The 20,679-nt window shown below is 41.9% G+C and overlaps 1 protein-coding gene across 1 annotated transcript in view; it reads left to right on the top strand.

Annotated features, from left to right (window-relative positions):
• The window catches only part of LOC142480740 (neural-cadherin-like), a 149,530-nt gene that overhangs the window by 86,540 nt on the left and 42,311 nt on the right, over positions 1 to 20,679 (top strand). The window contains exons 13-22 of the mRNA XM_075582702.1: positions 1,108 to 1,357; positions 1,800 to 1,927; positions 4,055 to 4,241; positions 4,958 to 5,101; positions 7,269 to 7,552; positions 7,764 to 9,381; positions 13,316 to 13,406; positions 15,079 to 15,263; positions 16,711 to 16,943; positions 19,602 to 19,879. Coding sequence (XP_075438817.1) covers positions 1,108 to 1,357; positions 1,800 to 1,927; positions 4,055 to 4,241; positions 4,958 to 5,101; positions 7,269 to 7,552; positions 7,764 to 9,381; positions 13,316 to 13,406; positions 15,079 to 15,263; positions 16,711 to 16,943; positions 19,602 to 19,879 — 3,398 coding nt within the window. The remainder of the gene's footprint in view (positions 1 to 1,107; positions 1,358 to 1,799; positions 1,928 to 4,054; positions 4,242 to 4,957; positions 5,102 to 7,268; positions 7,553 to 7,763; positions 9,382 to 13,315; positions 13,407 to 15,078; positions 15,264 to 16,710; positions 16,944 to 19,601; positions 19,880 to 20,679) is intronic.

Raw genomic sequence — 20,679 nt, 5'->3', positions numbered from 1 at the left:
TTTGTAATAGTACCTGAACTGGTGGGGTCCCCTGGAGGTGATCCGCTGTGGGACACTAAAATAACTACAAATATGGCCTTGGGATCACCAATAGAAAGCCTCAACATCAGCACCTGCACTGGCTGCCAGAGCGAGGCTGAGCCCGATGGCCATATTGTGCAATTGAGGAACAGGAGTCCCCCGAGTTCAGGAGACTGTAGTTTGTCTCCGAGTGGCCCCAATGGTCAGGTAATAAACAAGATAATCACCCGCAAGAAAGAGCAGCACGGATTGCTGCTTTAGTGAGTAAAGTGATGGTATAGTCCTCTTTTTTTGTTCCTAAATTCAACATAACCATTTACAGGGTACACACGTGGAAGATTAATGCAGATAATGGCTCTACAATTGAATGTGCCATTTAGACTGTAGTAATCAAAAAGGACTTGTATCTCCTTCCACAGCTTTATAGATTTTATAGGACATTTCAGCTGGAGATTTTTTGGAATATGGCTACCCAAAGTCAACAGTCCAAGCAAAATCTAGCACAATGCCATCGGTTTGGTGCATATTGCCGAGGTTTGGTGCATATTGCCGAGGTTTGGTGCATATTGCCATCGGTTTGGTGCATATTGCCGAGTTTTGGTGGGGCCTTTTTACAAAAATCTGAACTCATTCATCTCTAATTTCAACATCATTTGAACAGGTTGTTAGCTGCAAAGCGGGTAACATTATCCAACCTCCCAGTGCAGAATAGATATGCCTGGGACTGTTCTCACAATCAATAAACAACTTTTTTCAATTACCAATAAATAAATGGCTATATTCAATTATATTTAATAGTTTAATATTATTATTTTGTTATCATGCATTATTAAATAGCCCTGTTAGTTAGCATGCCTAGTCCAACGATTCAATCGTACTTAACCTCTGCCCATAACAGTGTACACTCATTTTTAGTTACTTGGCAAAGAGAAGTAATGTGGCTTTGTTCAAGGTCCTATAAACCTGGCAGCAGATCATGTTGTCCTAAGCTTGCCATAACGGAGTCATCGTTGCAATCCATCAAAATAATAAAGTTGGCTCTTATTTAACTATAAGCTTTGATGAAATGTAGTTCCTCTTTTTTAGACAATCAAGGCCACATCCTCACTCGGTGACCCAAGAGTTACATACAACATGGAGGAGGGTCTCGTCCCAGAGACAAACTACCCCATTCGCTTCTACCTGAAGCCCAATAGAGCAGATAGCACGGCGTCCATACTTGTGTCCGAACCTCTTGACCACGAGGGAACACAATTCTTCATGTTGAAGATTAGGGCTCAGAATGTAGCCGCTGTCCCCTTAGCCTCCTTTGCAACTGTATACATCAATGTTACTGGTAAGAAAAGTAGTACATTTATCATGGATCGTAATTACTTAATACCTGAGAACATTTGAGAATGTCTGTTCATTCCTTTCCCAAATATTATAACATATTTGTTGTGAAATATTGTTAGTATACATTGAAAGAAATGTACTAACTTTTTTGAGCATTTTTCTTCTGACATCCTCACCTCACCCTGCTTTGCTTTGCAGCACCTATTAGTTGTAACCCATCCAGAGACTGGGAGACAGGACCGGCAAGTCCACCCAACTAGGATGGCGACTACTATAAGCTTCACAACATGTTTACTTTCTTTGTGGAATCGGTACTTTAAAATGTACCTTGTCCACTTCAAAGCTAGAGAGGCTATGATAGTATTCCACCTCAGTGAAGTCACAGACAGTGATTCTAACATGATCTGCGTATTCAATCCCTGATAACAACTCCTCTGTTCCAGATGTCAATGACAATGTTCCATTCTTTACATCTACCGCCTATGAGGTAACAATGTCTGAAGGAGCAGAAATAGGTACATCTATTGCACAGGTTTTAGCCACTGACTTGGACTCTGGCATGCATGGAAAGGTTTGTGACATTTTCACATATTTATAAATAATACATTTATTATGAATAAAGAAACAACGTGCAAGAAGACATCTTGCCTTGTCCATAACATGAGACAAAAGTTTGTAAATGTAGTTATCGTTATAAGATATTTTACTTGTATGTATGTGCCTTAAGGTGTCTTCCAGCATCGGTGTCATGTCATAGCACCCTTTAGTCAATATGGGCCATAATCCTTACTATAGGAGTTAAGTTGTGACCTTATATGTTGAAGAGCATTCTGGCCACCAGTTGAAGAGCCTTATGGCCACCAGTTGAAGAGCCTTCTGGCCACCAGTTGAAGAGCCTTCTGGCCACCAGTTTAAGAGCCTGCTGGCCACCAATTGAAGACCCTGCTGGCCACCAGTTGAAGAGCCTGCTGGCCACCAGTTGAAGAGCCTGCTGGCCACCATTTGAGGAGCCTGCTGGCCACCAGTTGAAGAGCCGGCTGGCCACCAGTTGAAGAGCCTGCTGGCCACCAGTTGAAGAGCCTGCTGGCCACCAGTTGAAGAGCCTGCCTTAGCAGTGGTTCCCAACATTTTTTACATTGTGCACCCTCTGCTATAAAATATTTAGTACATTGTATTGCCTACTCATCAGACTATTACTAAGAAAACGGTTTGCCTGCTCCCAGGCAGTATAGTGTCCTCATGGGCGGAAACACATGTTTAATAAGGCCCCAAACTGCACCTTCATCTGTAAAGACGGCATGGGTGGTGGAGCTGTCAATCACTGCGGGAACTTCCAAAGTCAAATCCAACAATGCCTTGCCACTGTGGGTGGAAAGCATATATGGGGAGCTACTTTGGAAGCTCCTGCTGTAATTGATAGTTATACGACCCATGCTGAAGTGCAGTTTGGGTCCTTACTAAGTGCGCAGTCCCCACACAGGCACAGCACCCCACTATACTGCCTGGGAGCCACCACTGCATATTTTTAGGGGGCTGACACATTAGAAACACTTCATGTACCACGTCGTGAATCACTGCCTTAGAGCAGGGGTGCGCAAACTTTCCCCCCTGCGCACCCCTCCTTCCTTGTCCTCAGCGTCAAAGTGTACCTATTTTCATATGTCAAATGTTGGAGGGTCTGTAGCTGTTGCACTTAAAGTCAATATATCAATATATAGTAGAATAGACATCTCGGCGAATTAAACATAGATGGACATACAATAAGGTCAGACAATACATCCATATATTTCAGTACAGTGTACCGCTTTATTGGAAGAAAGGCTATACTTTAGCTCAATCTCAAAGTCCCACTTTAATCTGGGGGCTGGAGTAACTTTGGAAAATGAAGAGTGTAATTGTCATATTGGACAGCTAGAGCAGCAGTGCAATCTTAGGAGGATATGTATCGAGATGAAGGAATTTATCCTCCACAGCACGCAGCAAACATTTTGATCTGCATCAATTGGCGCCCGCACAAAATGTATGAAACTTGTTATTTCTGCTTTTTACATTTGGCTCAGGTCTCTTAGGAGCAGAGCAGGAGTGGGCAACTCCAGTCCTCAAGGGCCACCAACAGGTCAGGTTTTCAGGATATCCCAGCTTCAGCACAGGTGGCTCAATCAGTGGCTCAGTCTTCAAATTGTGAATGAATTCTTCATTCTTCGACTGAGACACTGTTGAGCCACCTGTGCTGAAGCAGGGATATCCTGAAAACCTGACCTCTTGGTGTCTCTTAAGGACTGGAGTTGCCCACCCCTGGAGTAGAGGTTAATGGCACAGCAGATTTATTTACTGCAAAGAAAAAGGAAAATTGTAGCCATAAATGTTGGTGCATCTCATTATGTTCTGGCTCACTAACACAAGAGGCGTACAATTGGAGCAAAGCATCTTGATATATTGATGCAAAATGGCCCAATTTGCACCAGTTTTTGAGCAGTTGTTACACTTGGTACATGTTCCCTTCAATGTAGGATAGGCAAGCAGTGCTTGGAGGATCTACAGCACTAAAGGGGTTGAATAATGGTAGTAAGACTGAGGATATATCCAAAGCCAGGATGATTTCACTTGTTAACCCCGACAGCAAAGGGTTAAATCATGTATAGAGATTTGTCAGCACCAATAAAATCAAACAGTAAAAAGAACATTTTCTTTGTTTCAGGTTAATTATATTATACTAAAAGATGTCAGCGACGATTACCGCTACTTTAGTATTGACCCTGAAATGGGAGTCATCTTTACCCAGGCATCTTTTGACAGGGAAAGGCAAGCGTCTTACTTAATAGAAGTCCAGTCTCAGGACTCCTCGGAGTCGGCACGTCCAGGAATGCAGGGCCAACCTAACACAGGTAAGTAACAGTAGGTTACAAAGCTGCAATAATGACTTTTGGGCACCTTTTCTTTGTGGTTGTTGACTTTATGGTCCCATTCATTCTATATGCCGCCTTTAGATTTTTGTGACCTACGTGCGTGATTATGCACTTTTGACATTCATGTGTAGTTGACCATCTCCTAATCTATCTAAATAATCATTTCTTATCTCCCCCCCCCCCCCGAGTAACAACCCTGTTGCAGATTTTTGTGTTATCTGCAAAAAGTCATACTTTCCTTTCCACACCCTCTGCAATGTCACTAATAAAGATATTGGTGCCAGCACAGGTCCCTGAGTTTCTCCACTGGTCACCTCTCCATCCTCTGAATGTGCTCCATTTACCGCAACTCTCGGTCACATTTTCTTCAACCAATGTCCTACCCATTCAACCACCTTGGGATCTATACCCAAGCATTGCAACTTGTTTATCAGTCTTCTATCTGGGACAGTGTCAAAGACTTTACTAAAATCTAGATAAACTATTATCCTGGTTTCAGCATTAGTGTTTATTTTTACTTCTCCCCATATTGCTTTCTTGTGCAATGGGTAAAAACTATACAAAACACCTTGATACCTGTAATGGCAGACCTGTCTTCATCCCTGTGCACCAGCAGTAGGTGTTTCTTCCATAAACGGGGGGACATGGATGTACCAATGTGACTGTGATTTGTGAATGATCTGTCTTCTCCCCAGATACGGCCTATGTAAGGATATTTGTCAGTGATGTCAATGACAACGCTCCAACGTTCCCACAGCCGAGATATGAAACCAGTGTGGAGGAGGATAGGGATGTGGGTTATGTTGTGATGACTGTAACTGCTAATGATGAGGATGAAGGTAGAGTATGATTCTCACTGCTGTTCTTTTCCTGCATTCTGAATCGAGAGAGCAACCAAATAATGTGCAATTCATTGTAATCATATCGTTTCACTTGTAAGTTCGCTAAAGAAGGCATTCCCTTCTACCAATGTTAACTTGTATGTCTGATAGATGTGTCCCTGTAGTGTTTCAGCACTTCTCGGTATTCTGCATTGTCTGCATGATTCTATTGGGAGGTGTATTTATACATGTTCATCACTGTAGAATTATTATAAAAAAAAACTATGTTAAAACAACAGTTCCTCCCCCTATGAAGCCCCCTTTTTACGCAGGTGAATAGCAGGGGGCCCCTGACACTGAACCATGTTACATTTTAGCTCCAGGGACCCCACGGTTCCCGAGATACATATGGGGAATGCTGCGCTGGTACTTCCTTGTGGTTTAAATCCCCAGCATCACATGGGTCAATAAGTAGCAGCACAGGAGGACGCTATAGCTTGTTATTGGCACATGTAACGCAGGAGATGGAAACCACTGTTTCTATTCTCCCAGCGGGGATGTACAGTATTTCAGGAAATAGTTACAAAAATTACCTCCATAAGCACTTTAAGATACTACCAAAACTACTATATAGAAAATACATTTTTATTTCTACAAAAAATCACCCCAATGTTGATATCCCCAAAAAACACTCATATACCCCAATGTTAAACCCATTAATACATCTGAAAGATGGGACAGAAAGTATAACACATTCCACCCATAGATATTACACTTTTCATATGACACAATTAGATCACATACTGTATATAATTAGCTGGCATTTTTTTCTGCAACATACGTCCCTCTTTAGAATAGCACCGGCGTACAAAATTTAAAGCAATATTAATTAAACATCAATATGTTATGGATATATGTGCTTACACAGTGACAAGTGTGTCACTATATGCTGCACCATAATACCATTACAAAATATGATACATGAATAGAAGGTGTGCATATGATTAGTGTACATGCCCAAATAACCCAAAATATGCATTCTATTATTACCCAAAAGAGAAAAAGACAAGATATATTCTCAAATGTTCATCTTGATTACCCAGCGCTTTTTTAAGGCAAAATCTCTATTATACTGCAAGGCAATAAAGTGCAAAATGCATAGTGCCCTCCTTAAATAGGATTAGTGTGGATCTTATTTAAATTCAGTCCATCTGTCGCACCCAAAAATCGCCCAGTGCACGTTTCACCTGGATGCAATGCTTCTACCGGGGCTTCTGTATCTCAGGAACTAGTGAGTTCTCAGAGCTGAAATTAGCGCAGTTCTGCTCTAGAGGACTAGAGATGGATGAATCCTCCCAAATCCGTATCCCGGATTTTCGCTGATATAACCCCCAAAACCCGTTTCGCTGTGTAAAATCCATCAATGTATTTGAGCGGTTTCAATCTGCGTAGATTAATCAAAAACGCCCTTGGATACAAGCCGTGGACGGATTTGTAGAATCCAATCCGCAGATTCAGCAATCCGTTGGCGAATTCTTAACAAAGGATTCTGCAAATCTGTCCATTGGTTGTGAAATCCATGGAGTGTATTGGTAATAATAAAAAAATCTGCAAAACACGAAACGCCCTTTTTCAGATTGATCCGCTGAAATCCGTGGACCAAAGGAACCAGCCAATCCGCTGCTATCCAAATCCACCCCCAAAATGTGCCCATCTCTATAGAGAATCCCTACTTTCCACCTATGTAAAAAAAAAAAGGTGGGGAATGAGTAGAGGGAACTGCTTCTTGTAGGTTCCTCTCAAACAGTATAATCTTACCTTTATACTTGGGTGTATCATTAGATGTCAAATACATCCATTTGTGATTTAATTTGTAAACATGTAATACTTCACAAAATATAATACATGCAGTGCACCAACCTCATTTATTGTATTATTTAGTATAGCTCTGAGCATGCACGCAGGACATTACAGGACACGCATGCAGACTATATAAAATGTAGCTAAAATCTACAAATAAGTTATGTTATAAAAATACATTCAAAATATAAATATAATTTTTTTGTTTTAAATAAAACCTAATCATTAACATTCTTGGTGTATATAGTTTTTTTATTAATACAAACCGATATATATGTATATTTCTTAAAAGGATTGAGTGAAATCTAGGTATCCTTTGTTGCAGGTGCTAATGCCAAACTCAGATACCAGATTACATCTGGAAATGCCAAGGGGATATTTGATGTGGAACCAGAAGTTGGAACAATTTTTATCACTCAAAGTCTGAACTATGAACAGGACACAAACTTCGAGCTCAGGCTAGTGGCCTCTGATGGAAAGTGGGAAAATCAAACTCTTGTAATCATCAATGTCATTAACCTGAACGATGAGGCCCCAACCTTCACACAGAGCGAATATCATGACGGCATTCTTGAAGAACTGACAGATCTCCCTGTGCTTGTGTTGCAGGTACTTAATATAGATAATGTCTACTGTTTGCTGTGCAGGTGGAGAGTCATTTAATATTCTACCCTCTACTGTCTATGTTAAATGTGACTCAAGGAAACTTGTTTATCAAGTTTCATACATTTGAAGCAAATCTCTTGGACGACAAATATTAATCTATAATTGTTTCCTGCTGGCAACTTCTGTGTTGGCCTTTTTCATTAATTCTTTGTAGGTTTCTGCTACAGATCCTGACCAAGAAGCTGATCAGAGTGCTCTTCGCTACTCTCTACATGGACAGGGAGCCAATAGCGAATTTATCATTGACCAGTTCAATGGGAAGATTTATGTGCAGAGAAAACTAGACCGCGAACAACGTGCTACTTGGCGCTTCCTGGTTCTCGCTACTGACGAAAATGGGGAGGGTTTAACTGGCTTTGCTGACGTCATTGTCGAGGTAAAAGATGTGAATGATAACTCGCCAATGTTCCTGTGCACTATAGATGGCTGCTTCACGGGATACATCCCAGAAAACTCTCCTGCAGACACCACGGTGATGGAGATAACAGCATTGGATTTGGATGACCCCAAATCTGGAAGGAACACAGTTCTTACCTACAGAATTGTTCAAAATGTCCAGAATGAGATCAACCTCAATTTGTTTGCAATTCATCCATCCACTGGCTCCATATACACTGTCTTGGGCTCTCTGGATAGAGAGAAAGAGGACAAGTATCTGATTGTTGTTGAAGCAAAAGATGGAGGAGGACTTACTGGGACAGTCACTGCCACCATATTAGTATCCGATGTGAATGATCATGCCCCTGTCTTTACACAGAAGGCTTACACTGCGTTTGTTCCGGAAAACTATGGCATTAATAGCGAGGTGGCTATTCTGTATGCTTGGGATAGGGATGAAGGCGAAAATGCCATGATGACATTTAGCATTGTCGGAGGAGATGACGACCGCAAGTTCTTCATAGAGACAGATAAGATCCACAAACGAGGAATCATCCGTCTGAGGAAAAAGATGGACTATGAAAAGCCCCACGAGAGGACATTTAACCTGACGATAAAAGTTGAAGACATGGATTTCTTTAATATCGCTTACTGTGTTATCCACGTTGAAGACTCAAATGACCACACTCCAATTTTCAACCCACCTTTTTACGAGGCTGCCCCGTTGGCAGAGGATGTTCCCATCGGCACCACAGTGGCTCAAATGTCTGCCATGGACATAGACTCAGGGCTGAATGGAAAGTTTTCCTATTACATTCTAAATTCCTCTGACTTTGGAAGTCAGTTCTCTATTGTCAGTGATGGTTGGGTGGTGATTGTTGGCCAGTTAGATAGAGAAAGGTCTGCTCAGCATCGCCTGGTGATATTAGCTATCGACAAGGGTGAACCTGCACTCACTGGTAGTGCAACCATTCTTGTCAACGTAGAAGATATAAATGACAATGCTCCGGAATTTGAAGCCCAGTATAACCCCATGATTTGGGAAAACACTGACTGCCCACATGTAGTACAAATGAACAGAACATCAACATTGTTGCATGCGAAGGACAATGATACAGCAGTGAATGGAGCTCCTTTTTCTTTCTATTTACTGAGTGATTCATTCAGTGCCAGTGACTTCAATCTCCAAGATTTTCACAACGGGAGTGCAGTGATCACTGCACTACGTAGCTTCAACAGAGAAGAGCACAAGGTGTTTTATTTACCAGTTTTAATTACCGATAGTGGGACTCCTCCCCTGACCTCTACAAATACATTAACCATTCTAATCGGAGACAGAAATGATCATCCCCATTCATCTGGACATATGGAATGTATTGTCTACAGTTATAAGGGTAACAGTTATCTGAATGCTTAGAACTGTTAGCAGCACGTACAGAATGCAGAATGTGTGTTGTGGAGTTGCTTCTTTTTAACCTCCAAAGAACTCACTTAGCAGAACTGCCCCCACCCCTAAGGAGGCAGTGACACATAACAGACAAAAAGGGAGAAAAAACAAAAACCTATGTTGGTAGCTATGATTGCCACCATAAGGTTCCACATATAGCATACCCAATAGCATACCCAATAGAATCACTGAAACGAGGAACGATTATTAATATTTTTTAAATGGCACATACCCCAAATCTTTTGTTGAAGAACAATTCAGATATCAGTTCCCATATATTGGTGAGATCGGCGTCTCTTATATATAATGTTGCGTTCCTGATTTTATGCTGCTCACAATGAAGCTTAGAAAGACTTTACCATGGCTGAAATAAAAATAGACATGATATTTATTTGATAATGGGATATTTAAAATGTGGCTGTGCACCGCTTCACCTATCTCTACACGTCTACACCGGCCTTTTAGTAAAGACATCCTTTTTCACATTGTCTTAAAACTGTAAATCTGTACCTTGCAGGTTGTTCTAGATTTCCCTCTTTTATTGTGTAGGAAAACAATGCTGCATTATGAGTTGTAACAAATGCCTCACACTTTTACAGTCCCATGTTTACAGTACAAACATTGTGTTTAATCCAACATTTCAGAGGCTCAGCATACAGTCGCCCATTAATAAGTGTACCAACAAAAAGCAGGCATTCACTGAAAACTTAAAAAAAACAGCAATCTTATTGTCTTTGTTTTTAAACAATCAGCAGTGGCCAGGACTTCATCTTCCGAAAGGGTTCCATATAAATTCCAATATGAAATATTTAAAGAATATGATAATGATATACAGATGTGGCCAGACTTACTGTTCTTGATGCCGCGTGGCCATGCGCCATCACGGCCTCAAAAACAGTAAGCCGCTCGAGAGGCCATCAGCCAGCAGAGGGACAGTCTCGAAGAGCAGAGAAACAGTCTCGAAGAGCAGAGAAACAGTCTCGAAGAGCAGAGAAACAGTCTCTTTGTCTTCCCGAGCAGCTCTGAAGCAGTCTCCGTATCTGTCCTGCCCCTTGATGACGTAGATCACGTAGATGACGACCGCAAGTTCTTCATAGAGACAGATAAGATCCACAAACGAGGAATCACCGTCTGAGGAAAAAGATGGACAATGAAAAGCCCCACGAGAGGGGCTTCTACAAATATGGGTTTCTACATTATGTGGGGGAATACTAGAGGACCATATTCTGTCATCAAGGGGAGTTGGACAGAACATTTAAATTATTTAAATGTCATGCCCAACCCCCTTAATGACGTAGTTGACAGAATATTGTCTTCTAGTGTTCCCACTCATGACGTGAGATCTATGCCAATCTACACGTTGGACCGCGGCACCGAGAACAGTAAGTCTGGACACATCTGTACTATGTAGCTTCACATGTCTCCTTGAAGATGCAGACTTCCTCCTGTAGTAAATAAAAATGGGGCTAAAGTTACTCTAAAGTGCTAGGAAACAAAAGAAAAGAAAGACACAACATAGTGTGATCTGTGTTGTGAATAACACCTCCTCACTACAATATGGAAAACTTAGAAGAAAATATATTTGTAAGGGCGCATGTGATGAAATCAGCCTCCTGCAGTTGGATGTCAGCATTTGACCGGTATGGATTCACTTCCTCCACAACTCTCCTCTGATCAGCTGGTATCTTATACCTTGTAGCTTGTAGATGGGTTGGGAGACAGGGAGCGGAAAACAGCGCACATAGTGTAATACAATTTATTACTGGTAGAAAAATGTAAAATATGCACAATGTTAAATTAAAGATAAAAGTACAACAGACTCCAAGCGGAATCGCATAGATCTCACCGCCGTGGCATTTGTCTTGATCTACTTCCGCATCACGTGGTCTTGTCCTCTTATCTCGCAGTATTGGTCACCATCTCTGCCTGCTGTCTGTTGCTGCACAGAAAAGTCCACTCAACGCGTTTCGCAAATCCTTCATCAGGAGTGATAATTGCAGCTTCTTACTGCTGTCCCTTAAATACTCTAATGGCTAATAGTCTCTTGAACTGCAAATAGCCCAAATGACTGTACAGTTATATTGTGGATGCAAATCTCTAATAACTAGCCAAAAAAAACACAGTAAAGATGTGCCACAAACAATGAAACCTTTTCTAATTTGGGAGAATATACACACACTACCTTAAAAAAACAGTCCTATTTCTTTCCCCAATTCTGTAAAGGGAGTTTTATCAATAGCTTTCCAACTCTAGTACAAGAGGATTTAGAAAGATTTGATAAGAAACAAGCGACCATTAAGAAAACTCTAAGCGGACAAGAGATCCGAATCCGACTTTCCCGCGAATGTATATTCTTCTTACACCGGTGCTGCCCGCAGACCAGACCCGTCCCTTATACTGAGGTGGGGACGTATATGTGCACGCACCCGCAGCAGAAGGAGCGTGTCCAGAGTGTGGTGTTTGGGGTTGCCTGGACAGGTGGGAATAGCTGTAGCAATACTTGCCGGTACCGGAAGCAGAGTAGTAGTAGTTGCCGTTAGCCAAGGCCAGGGATAGGTGAGGTCCGGAAGGTAGGGGTCCGAGCAGGGGTCCAGGGGCAAAAGAAGCTGCGTCGTCAGGGAGATCCGGGGTCGAGAGCCAAAGAGAGAAGTCCGCCGAGCCGAGTTGTAACCTGAGTAACAAAGACAATAGGGAGAGCCAGAATAGACATCCACAAGAGAGACTATGTCGAGCGATGTGAGAGAGGTAGGACAGGTACTAAATACTGTGGCTGACCAATTGGAAGCGGAGGCAGGCCTGGAGGAGCCCGAGGAGCTGTCCAGGATTGGTCCCCATAATAGGCCGCCAGGTGGTAAGGTTTAGGGTTAAATGGTAACCTGTGCGTGGGCGGGGGTGTGGCTTCACTGCAAGAGCAGTGAATAAATTAACTTGTGTCGGCACGCGCTCCGCAACGGGAGGGGATGCGCACGCAGGGGCAATGGCAGGCGCCCGAGCACCAGCCGCACGCAGAGCAGCGGCAGCCCGACGGAGAGGACGGGGGAGCCCCCCCACCACGGAGGTCGGGCGGGAGCAGCGAGGACGGAGCCCCACAGCAGCGGGAGCCAAAAGAGGTGAGGGGGGGTCACGCTGCGACCGCCGTGACCCCCAAGTCCTCACAATTCTTCCAAAAATACATAAAAACATAATGGATCCTCCGGGACAGCCAACAGTTTTGGGAATCAACTCGTTAGCAAACCTATCTCAATATGGGGACACATTTTTGCAAACAATATGGAAAGAATTTGAAATCTTATGTACAAGATACCATACAGATATGAAATATCTTACAGATAAACTGGTATGGGATGAAATACTTATGAAATGTGATGTCCCTTCTTTATATACCGGTCACACGTTGACATCCAACTGCAGGAGGTGTTTTGCAGAGGCTGATTCCATCACATGCGCACTTACAAAGACGTGTGTACGTTTTCCATATTGTAGTGGGGAGGTGTTATTCACAACACAGATCACACTATGTTGTGTCTTTCTTTTCTTTGTATCCCAGCGCTTTAGGGTAACTTTTGCTCCATTGGACTTGCTTTCTCTCTCCCTGGGGGAGAGACACTTACCTGAGCTACAGGGACAGCTTGTTGTTATTTCACGTTTTTCACGGTCACAGTTGATACGTAACTTTTCACTTTGTTACATCATTGTCTTATATTGATTTGCGCAATTTTAGTTTTCCCTTTCACTGTAGTAAATAACAAAATCATTTTATTTTGGTTGCCTTCTTATTCTTATATAAAACCCTCATATCATAAGAGTGTGAAAAAGTGTGTCCGGTTTAACTTCAGTAACAGTACCATGTTATATATAACGACATTGTCATTTCTGTACAGGTATCCTTCCAGCAGTCACCCTTGGCAAAGTTCCCGCACCCGACCTAGATGACTGGGAACACAAGATGTATTATCTTGAAGGGAAAACCAGGTAACTTACATTCATTTATTAAGATATTTAGGGATGTAACCGAAAAGACACCTTACGGTCTCTTCAATCGAATACGGCTACTAACACTTTAACCCTTCCATTCTAGGATGGCCAGAAACATATTACTCTGCTGCAATAAAATTATTGTAACTTCATAGTATAGCAACTGTACAATATATATATATATATATATATATATATATATATATATATATATATATATATATGCAAAGGTAAGGGATCATTAAACATGTCACATCTGAACTGAGGGAAAGTCATGCTCATAAAGACCAGCTGACGGAGCGGCTCAGAGAGTAAAGACTCTGACTGTAAACAATGACACAGAGTTTGAAGCAGGGGAACCTGGTGTGTCAGCTCCTTGTGACCTTGGGCAAGTCACTTTGTCTCTCTGTGCCGCAGTCACCTAAACATAGATTGTAAGGCCATGTAGTTCGGTACTGTCTGTAGACATCCTATGTGCTGCTTACAACGCACTCTACTGTAATTGTGAAGCGCTCTGAGACCCATTGGGAGAAAATCGCTATATGAAATAAAATTATTATTATTTTTATTATTGGCATCTCGCTGACTTTGGGCAAGTTGCTCCTGTTGCCGTGATAGCAATCCATATAGAAAATAATTCTACAGTAAACTAAATGGTGATGAATATTGACTTTTAACATTCCTAATGGTGCAAATCAGGACTTTTCACAACTATCAGTTTTTTTCTGCTTTGTTTGCCAACCCAACATTGAAGGTGTCAGTAGTCATTTTGTTGAAGAAGCATGATGGACTTTTTCTAGGCCCAGTCAATTCTGGCCAGCTGCCACCTTCTCACCACAGATCTAAGAAGCAGTTAGTGATTAATGCGCACCAGTGCTGGATCCGTGCCATTCATATTATGATATAATTCAGGAAGATGTTGGGATTGGGGCTAATGAGGTATATGGTAATGACAAGTCCCCAGAAGGGCCAGATGATCCCTGAAGGTAGAGACTGGTGGTAATGACCCCTGTCAAATCCTCATTGGGATGGTCTCTGAACTTACAGCATACAATAATGTAGAAATATAATGTCAATTGCACTCACATATATGCCCCAATCCTTGTGTCCCGGTTAGCGTGCCGCCAAGTAGAATTGCTGATATTGAAGAAAGCGATACAACTGGCGCACAGCCAGTAAAAAATATTTCTTTATTAATCCATATTAAAAAATGGAGGTAGACACCCACTTGATAAAGTGTATATTTTATCCACGAAACACGTAGGAGGGTATCTACCTCCGTTTTTTAATATGGATTGATAAAGAAATATTTTTTATTCATTGTTTTGGTGGCCCACTCCATTGGCTGTGCGCCAATTTTATCTCTTTTTTCTTTTTGTTTCTCTTTCTTCTATATCACCACAGATCTAACCCAGGTCACAGATAGTACAGAAGGCCAGTAGCAGAGCTATAGCCTCTTTGGGGGTCCCGCTGTGCAAATGCTGGTCGTGCATGTGTGGTAAACAAGTGCGACTGCGCATGCGCCCGATCAACCGGCATGCCGATCGCACATGCGCAACATTTTCCCCGGGGGCCCCCGCACATTTAGCCACGCCACTGCAAATGGCTCAGGGAGGAACCCACAAAGTTGTATCTCCACAACCAGCTTTTTACCTCCTCCCCACCACAGGTTCTTCTCCCTTCAGGACGCCTCGGGCTTGCTGACCATAAAGGACGGAGTCATGCCAGGGACCTACAAACTACGAGTGAAAGTGGCAGATGGTGTCTGGCCAGATGTTGTTTCTACTGTAAAGATTGTGGTGAACAACATTACAGAAGAAGCTGCTCGTAATGCTGGATCCATAAGGTTAACAGGTGCGGCGTTTAATCCCTCCAATGCCACAGTGACCAGCAACACAGTGGTTGGCACCAAAAGGGTTAAGACTTGCTATCTATATTGACATATTTACCTTCAGTTGACATTTAAACGGCATTCCACATAGCTGGCCCAAAAAACACATTCTGTAAACAATCTAAGAATCTAATTGACTTTTTTTTAACTAATATAACAATGCTAAAAGCGAAAATGGTATTTTGTTTGTTTGTTTGTTTCTGTGAAGAATTACATTTCTTAAGAGTCTCTGTAAAAAAAACTTGTAGGTGTCATATTTGTGTTAAAAGGCATCAGTCACCCAGATGTAATCCTTTAAACATGTTACATGATGTAAAAAGTGTCCAATATTGTGGATGCATTTAGCCACTTTGCTGCCAAGGGAGCATGTAATGCAGTATAGGGGTTACATTACAGATTTCTACACAGACTTTATAAATCAACACAGACCACCGTAACCTTGATTTCCTGCTGCACTCTTTCTGCAGAATAATGTACTGCTCCTAAATAATCTGCAGCAGGAATGGTACATTCTGTGATATCTGTTACTGCGCTTCTTGCTGTAAGGGATTTGGTTTGCTAAATTTGCCAAAATGTTCAGTGGCAGATAACTTTCACTATATTGTTACTCAACTACACATGTTGCTAAATGAAATTGGAACTTTAAATGATGTGTTTTAAAGCAACGGTGCGCAAACGGGGGGGGCAGGGCGCGAGATTTTTTGGAGGGGGCGCGGGTGGTTGCAGAGGTCCTGCGCTCATCCCCGAGGTTCAGCCGGCTTCGGGAGGGGTGACCATGGCAACGTGGTGTCAAATTACGCTGTGTGTCACGTTACAATACCCAGCGGCGTCAATTACGCCGCGCGTGGTTAGGTGGGGGGGCGCAGGAACGGAGGGAGCAAGGCAGGGGGGCGCAGCAAAATAAGTTTGCACGCCCCTGTCCTAAGGGACGGTATTCGGGGATTTTGAATAGTCAGCAAAGGAGGTTGGGTAGTCGTGTTTATCCTTTTTTCCATGTATTAACAAAGGAGGGAGAGGGAGTAGGTGGTATGAAACCTTTTATTGGATCAACAAGTAGTTGAAATGTTACAAGCTTTCGAACCTCTCAGGGTCCTTCATCAGGATTTTGAATGGCCTTGTTCAAATCAAACTGATTATGTGGTATGTAAGAAAAATCTGCATTGTTTTATAAAATGTAAAAAAAAAAATGTATTTTCCCAGGGGCATGCAGCACAATCTCTCCTACACTTGTGTGGTTAAGTGCTGTACATACATTACCGTAAGACCATATTTATGATGCGGTTCTAAGCTGTGAAGCATGTTAAGGCTGATTCATAGAATGCCCTCTACTAGGTAAATATGTGTCATTGGCTCTGATTTATCTAAGATTGTTTGCACACATCTCAACAAATATGTTTTCTATGTTTCCAGGTATCAGTGCAGAAGAGTTTCTAGAACAGTCACCAGACAAAAAGAGTAAATATGAACAGGCGAGGGAGCTGCTCTCAGAAACCTTTCAGGCTGAGCTGGACAATACCCACATCTTCAGCGTATTGAACACCCCTGGCCTTTCCAACAGTACAGACATTTGGTTTGTGGTTTCGAAACCTCCCTATCACAAAGCCGAAAAACTCAATGGCATTGTGGCTGCATCCAGAGAGAAGGTATGAGATATTACATGCTAAGCTTCTTGTTAGAAATATTGGGTATATTTCAAGGTCCTGCAATCACCCAAACTACTATTTTATTTATCAGGCATGTGTACGTGCGGGATTTTAGCCAGTATAACAGCAAGTATGACTGGGATCCCATAACTTTACACAAATGTTCTGGAGAGACACAGTGATAAAATTACACAGAAACATTTGTGGGGCTGTTTGCATTATGATACATCTCTCGACTTTGATTATTATAATTGATATATTATAAAGTAACGGTGTCATGCTGCTACCTCTGGCAGCAAAGGGGTAATCTTTAGCTTTATTTTTTTTTGTGAAGAACCATAACACTGCCAGCACATGAAGTAAAAACGAAAGCGTTAATTCTTACGCACAATAATAATCCACGTACGCCTACAATTTTGCTGTCATTAGAGAAACAACAGATATCACTTTAGTGAAAGCCTGTATCCGTCTATTTAGACATGACTGACCTGTTCTATCATGAATATGGTACATCATAGCAACAGTCCCCTTATTCAATAGCCAGCTGGAAAGCAATATTTATTTCCTGAATGCAGTGGGACACTGGAGGTCCATAGGTCCTCATTCATGCATGGAGTTCAGTTTGCACTAGTTTGAGTAATGTCAATAGGATGAGTTAAGTAGAACTTACATGATGCTCATATTATATTGGGATCTATCAAGGTATTTGTCATTGTTTGCGCCATTTTTGTTCTTTGTGCCTGAAAAGGGGTAGAGTAGCGCTCTCTGTTTAACAAGCTGTGCCAGATTTTAAACGCTTACCTAACAAACCTTCTTCCATATGATAATGTAAAGACTCCATAATGGAATGCTTCAGAAAAATTCCAAATATTAACTTTTCGGAATCATTGCACCATGGAGTCTGTACATTACTACAGTTGTCTTGAGGAAGATGTGGAAGTCTTTTGCTGTTCACATTGGATGCTGCAATCACAGGGGCCTAAGTATTGTAACACTTAAAAAAATCTTTTTTCCCCCCCTTTTTCAATTATTTTGTTACATTTGATACCATGGTGAACGGAAAAAATTGAGCATTGCACCAAAACACATTTTGTATTGTATTGATGCTTAGCTCCATCAAGTGTTATTCAGTGATATTTTGACATACTGTAGGGATTCAGTAAGACACAATCAACATGTTTGGTAATTCATAGATCATTAAGTTGATTTGGGTTCCTTTGTATTGTATTGTATTGTATGTCTTTATTTATATAGCGCCATTAATGTACATAGCGCTTCACAGTAGTAATACATGTGGTAATCGAATAAATAACAGATAATATAAATAACAGATCATGGGAATAAGTGCTTTAGACATAAACATAACATTAAGGAAGAGGAGTCCCTGCCCCGAGGAGCTTACAATCTAATTGGTAGGTAGGGAGAACGTACAGAGACAGTAGGAGAGATGTTCTGGTAAGTGCGTCTGCAGGGGGCCAAGCTTTATGTATCATGTGTTCAGAATGTTCACAGTGCTATTCGTATGCTTCTTTAAGCAAGTGTGTCTTAAGGTGGGTCTTAAAGGTGGATAGAGAGGGTGCTAGTCGGGTACTGAGGGGAAGGGCATTCCAGAGGTGTGGGGCAGTCAGTGAAAAAGGTTTAAGGCAGGAGAGGGCTTTAGATAAAAAGGGGGTAGAAAGAAGACATCCTTGAGCAGAACGCAAGAGTCGGGATGGTGCATAGCGAGAAATTAGGGCTGGGATGTAAGGAGGGGCAGAAGAGTGTAAAGCTTTAAAAGTGAGGAGAAGAATGGAGTGTGAGATGCGGGATTTGATTGGAAGTCAGGAGAGGGATTTCAGGAGGGGAGATGCTGAGACAGATCTAGGAAAGAGTAGAGTGATTCTGGCAGCAGCATTTAGGATAGATTGTAGGGGAGACAAGTGAGAGGCAGGAAGGCCGGACAGCAGGAGGTTACAGTAATCAAGACGGGAGAGAATGAAGGCCTGAGTCAGAGTTTTAGCAGTCGAGCAACAGAGGAAAGGGCGTATCTTTGTTATATTGCGGAGGAAAAAGCGACAAGTTTTAGAAATGTTTTGAATGTGAGGGGCAAATGTGAGAGAGGAGTCGAGTGTGACCCCTAGGCAGCGTGCTTGGGCTACTGGGTGAATGATCGTAGTTCCAACAGTAATGTGAAAGGAGGTAGTAGGGCCAGGTTTGGGAGGAAGTATGAGGAGCTCTGTTTTAGCCATGTTGAGTTTAAGGCGACGGAGGGCCATCCAGGATGATATAGCAGAGAGACATTCAGAAACTTTGGTCTGTATAGCAGGTGTAAGGCCTTTGGCCAATCAATGTTCATAGCTAATCAAAACGTCAACACTGTGAATACATAACTTTACTTTTGTGATAGTATGGTTCACCCTTTGTCGTTGCTTCCTGACCATAAGGTGTTAACACGTAAAAAACTGACTGAAAGTTACCTGAACACTCTTTCCAGGATCTATAAATAATATTTAAGGAAACAATAACTTTTTCTTGAAGTTATTGTCCGCGTTAATAACCGTGGGTAATTATACTTTATTCCATCAGTTCTTTGGTTGCCAAGAAGTTGGTGCTCATCAGCATATCGACCGTTAAGATGTGTAAGACCCCAAATGAACTAGCACTCTTTGTTCTCCACAGATAGAATCTATGTTGGATGTTCAGGTAGCTCAGATTGGAGGATATGAGTGTGAGAATGCAGACTGCAGCCACAAGACTGGCTGTGCCATTGAAAGCACGTACAAACACGTTCCCACCGTGGTTAGAGCCGGGAGCATCTTCTTCGCTTCAGTGACTGTCGTGACTAGAGCCCAGTGCTCCTGTGCATCTCGGGAGAAGCAACATCACTCCTGCTCCTCTTACCCAAGTAACCCGTGTCTTAATGGGGGCACTTGTATCGACACTGAGCTTGGATACAGGTAATGTTCTTATCACAGTCATCACTGTAACAAAAACGTCCAATGCAAATGCAAGCGTACTGTGATATCAGTAATACAGTAATATCATGCTGAATTGGAGATGATGGGGCAACTCTTCGTCCTTTGGTCTTTCGGAAAGCAAATTCCCACGCTCGTGTCACCACTCATTTTGTTATAAATGACAATTTTACTATTTCAAAACTGACAAAACACACAATTTATAAAATACTGAGTTGTGAATGAAACAGGTGTGGGGTGACAGTCACTGCACACACTTAGGATCAACGCACTCAACAAAATAGCAACCTGGGTCCTATATTTCCCAGGGAATCATGACCTCTGAATGTCCTAATGCCGTCTTAGCATTGTATTAAAAAAAAAAAAAAAAAAAATAATTACAATAAAATACTTTTTATTGCATTATTTTATTTTTCCAGTGCCAAAAATAGGTAACTGTAACATTGGGCTGGGGCAGGGGTGTGCAACCTTTCAAGGAAGAAGGAGAGACATTTTTTTTTAAAACCTCCTCAAACACATACAATACACACACAATAATAGGTATATATAAGCATTAACATACAACAAACTTTCTTCAATCAGAATTAGGGAAAGGAAAAAATACACGGGGGAACAAAATATTTTTCACAATAATAAGTTCACTTATTTCATTTTTTCATTGTTTTTCTGTGCAAAACATATCAAAATATGCTTGGTCCTGCATATTTATTTACTGTCTCTCCCTCCTCTCACTCTATCTCTCACTCTCTCTCCCCCCCCCCCTCTCTCACTTTCTCCCCTCC

The sequence above is a fragment of the Ascaphus truei genome, chromosome 2, assembly GCF_040206685.1.
Source record: "Ascaphus truei isolate aAscTru1 chromosome 2, aAscTru1.hap1, whole genome shotgun sequence".
Classification (NCBI taxonomy): Eukaryota; Metazoa; Chordata; class Amphibia; order Anura; family Ascaphidae; genus Ascaphus; species Ascaphus truei.
Note: the sequence above shows the minus strand (reverse complement) of the source record. Positions and strands in the feature narration are given on the sequence as shown.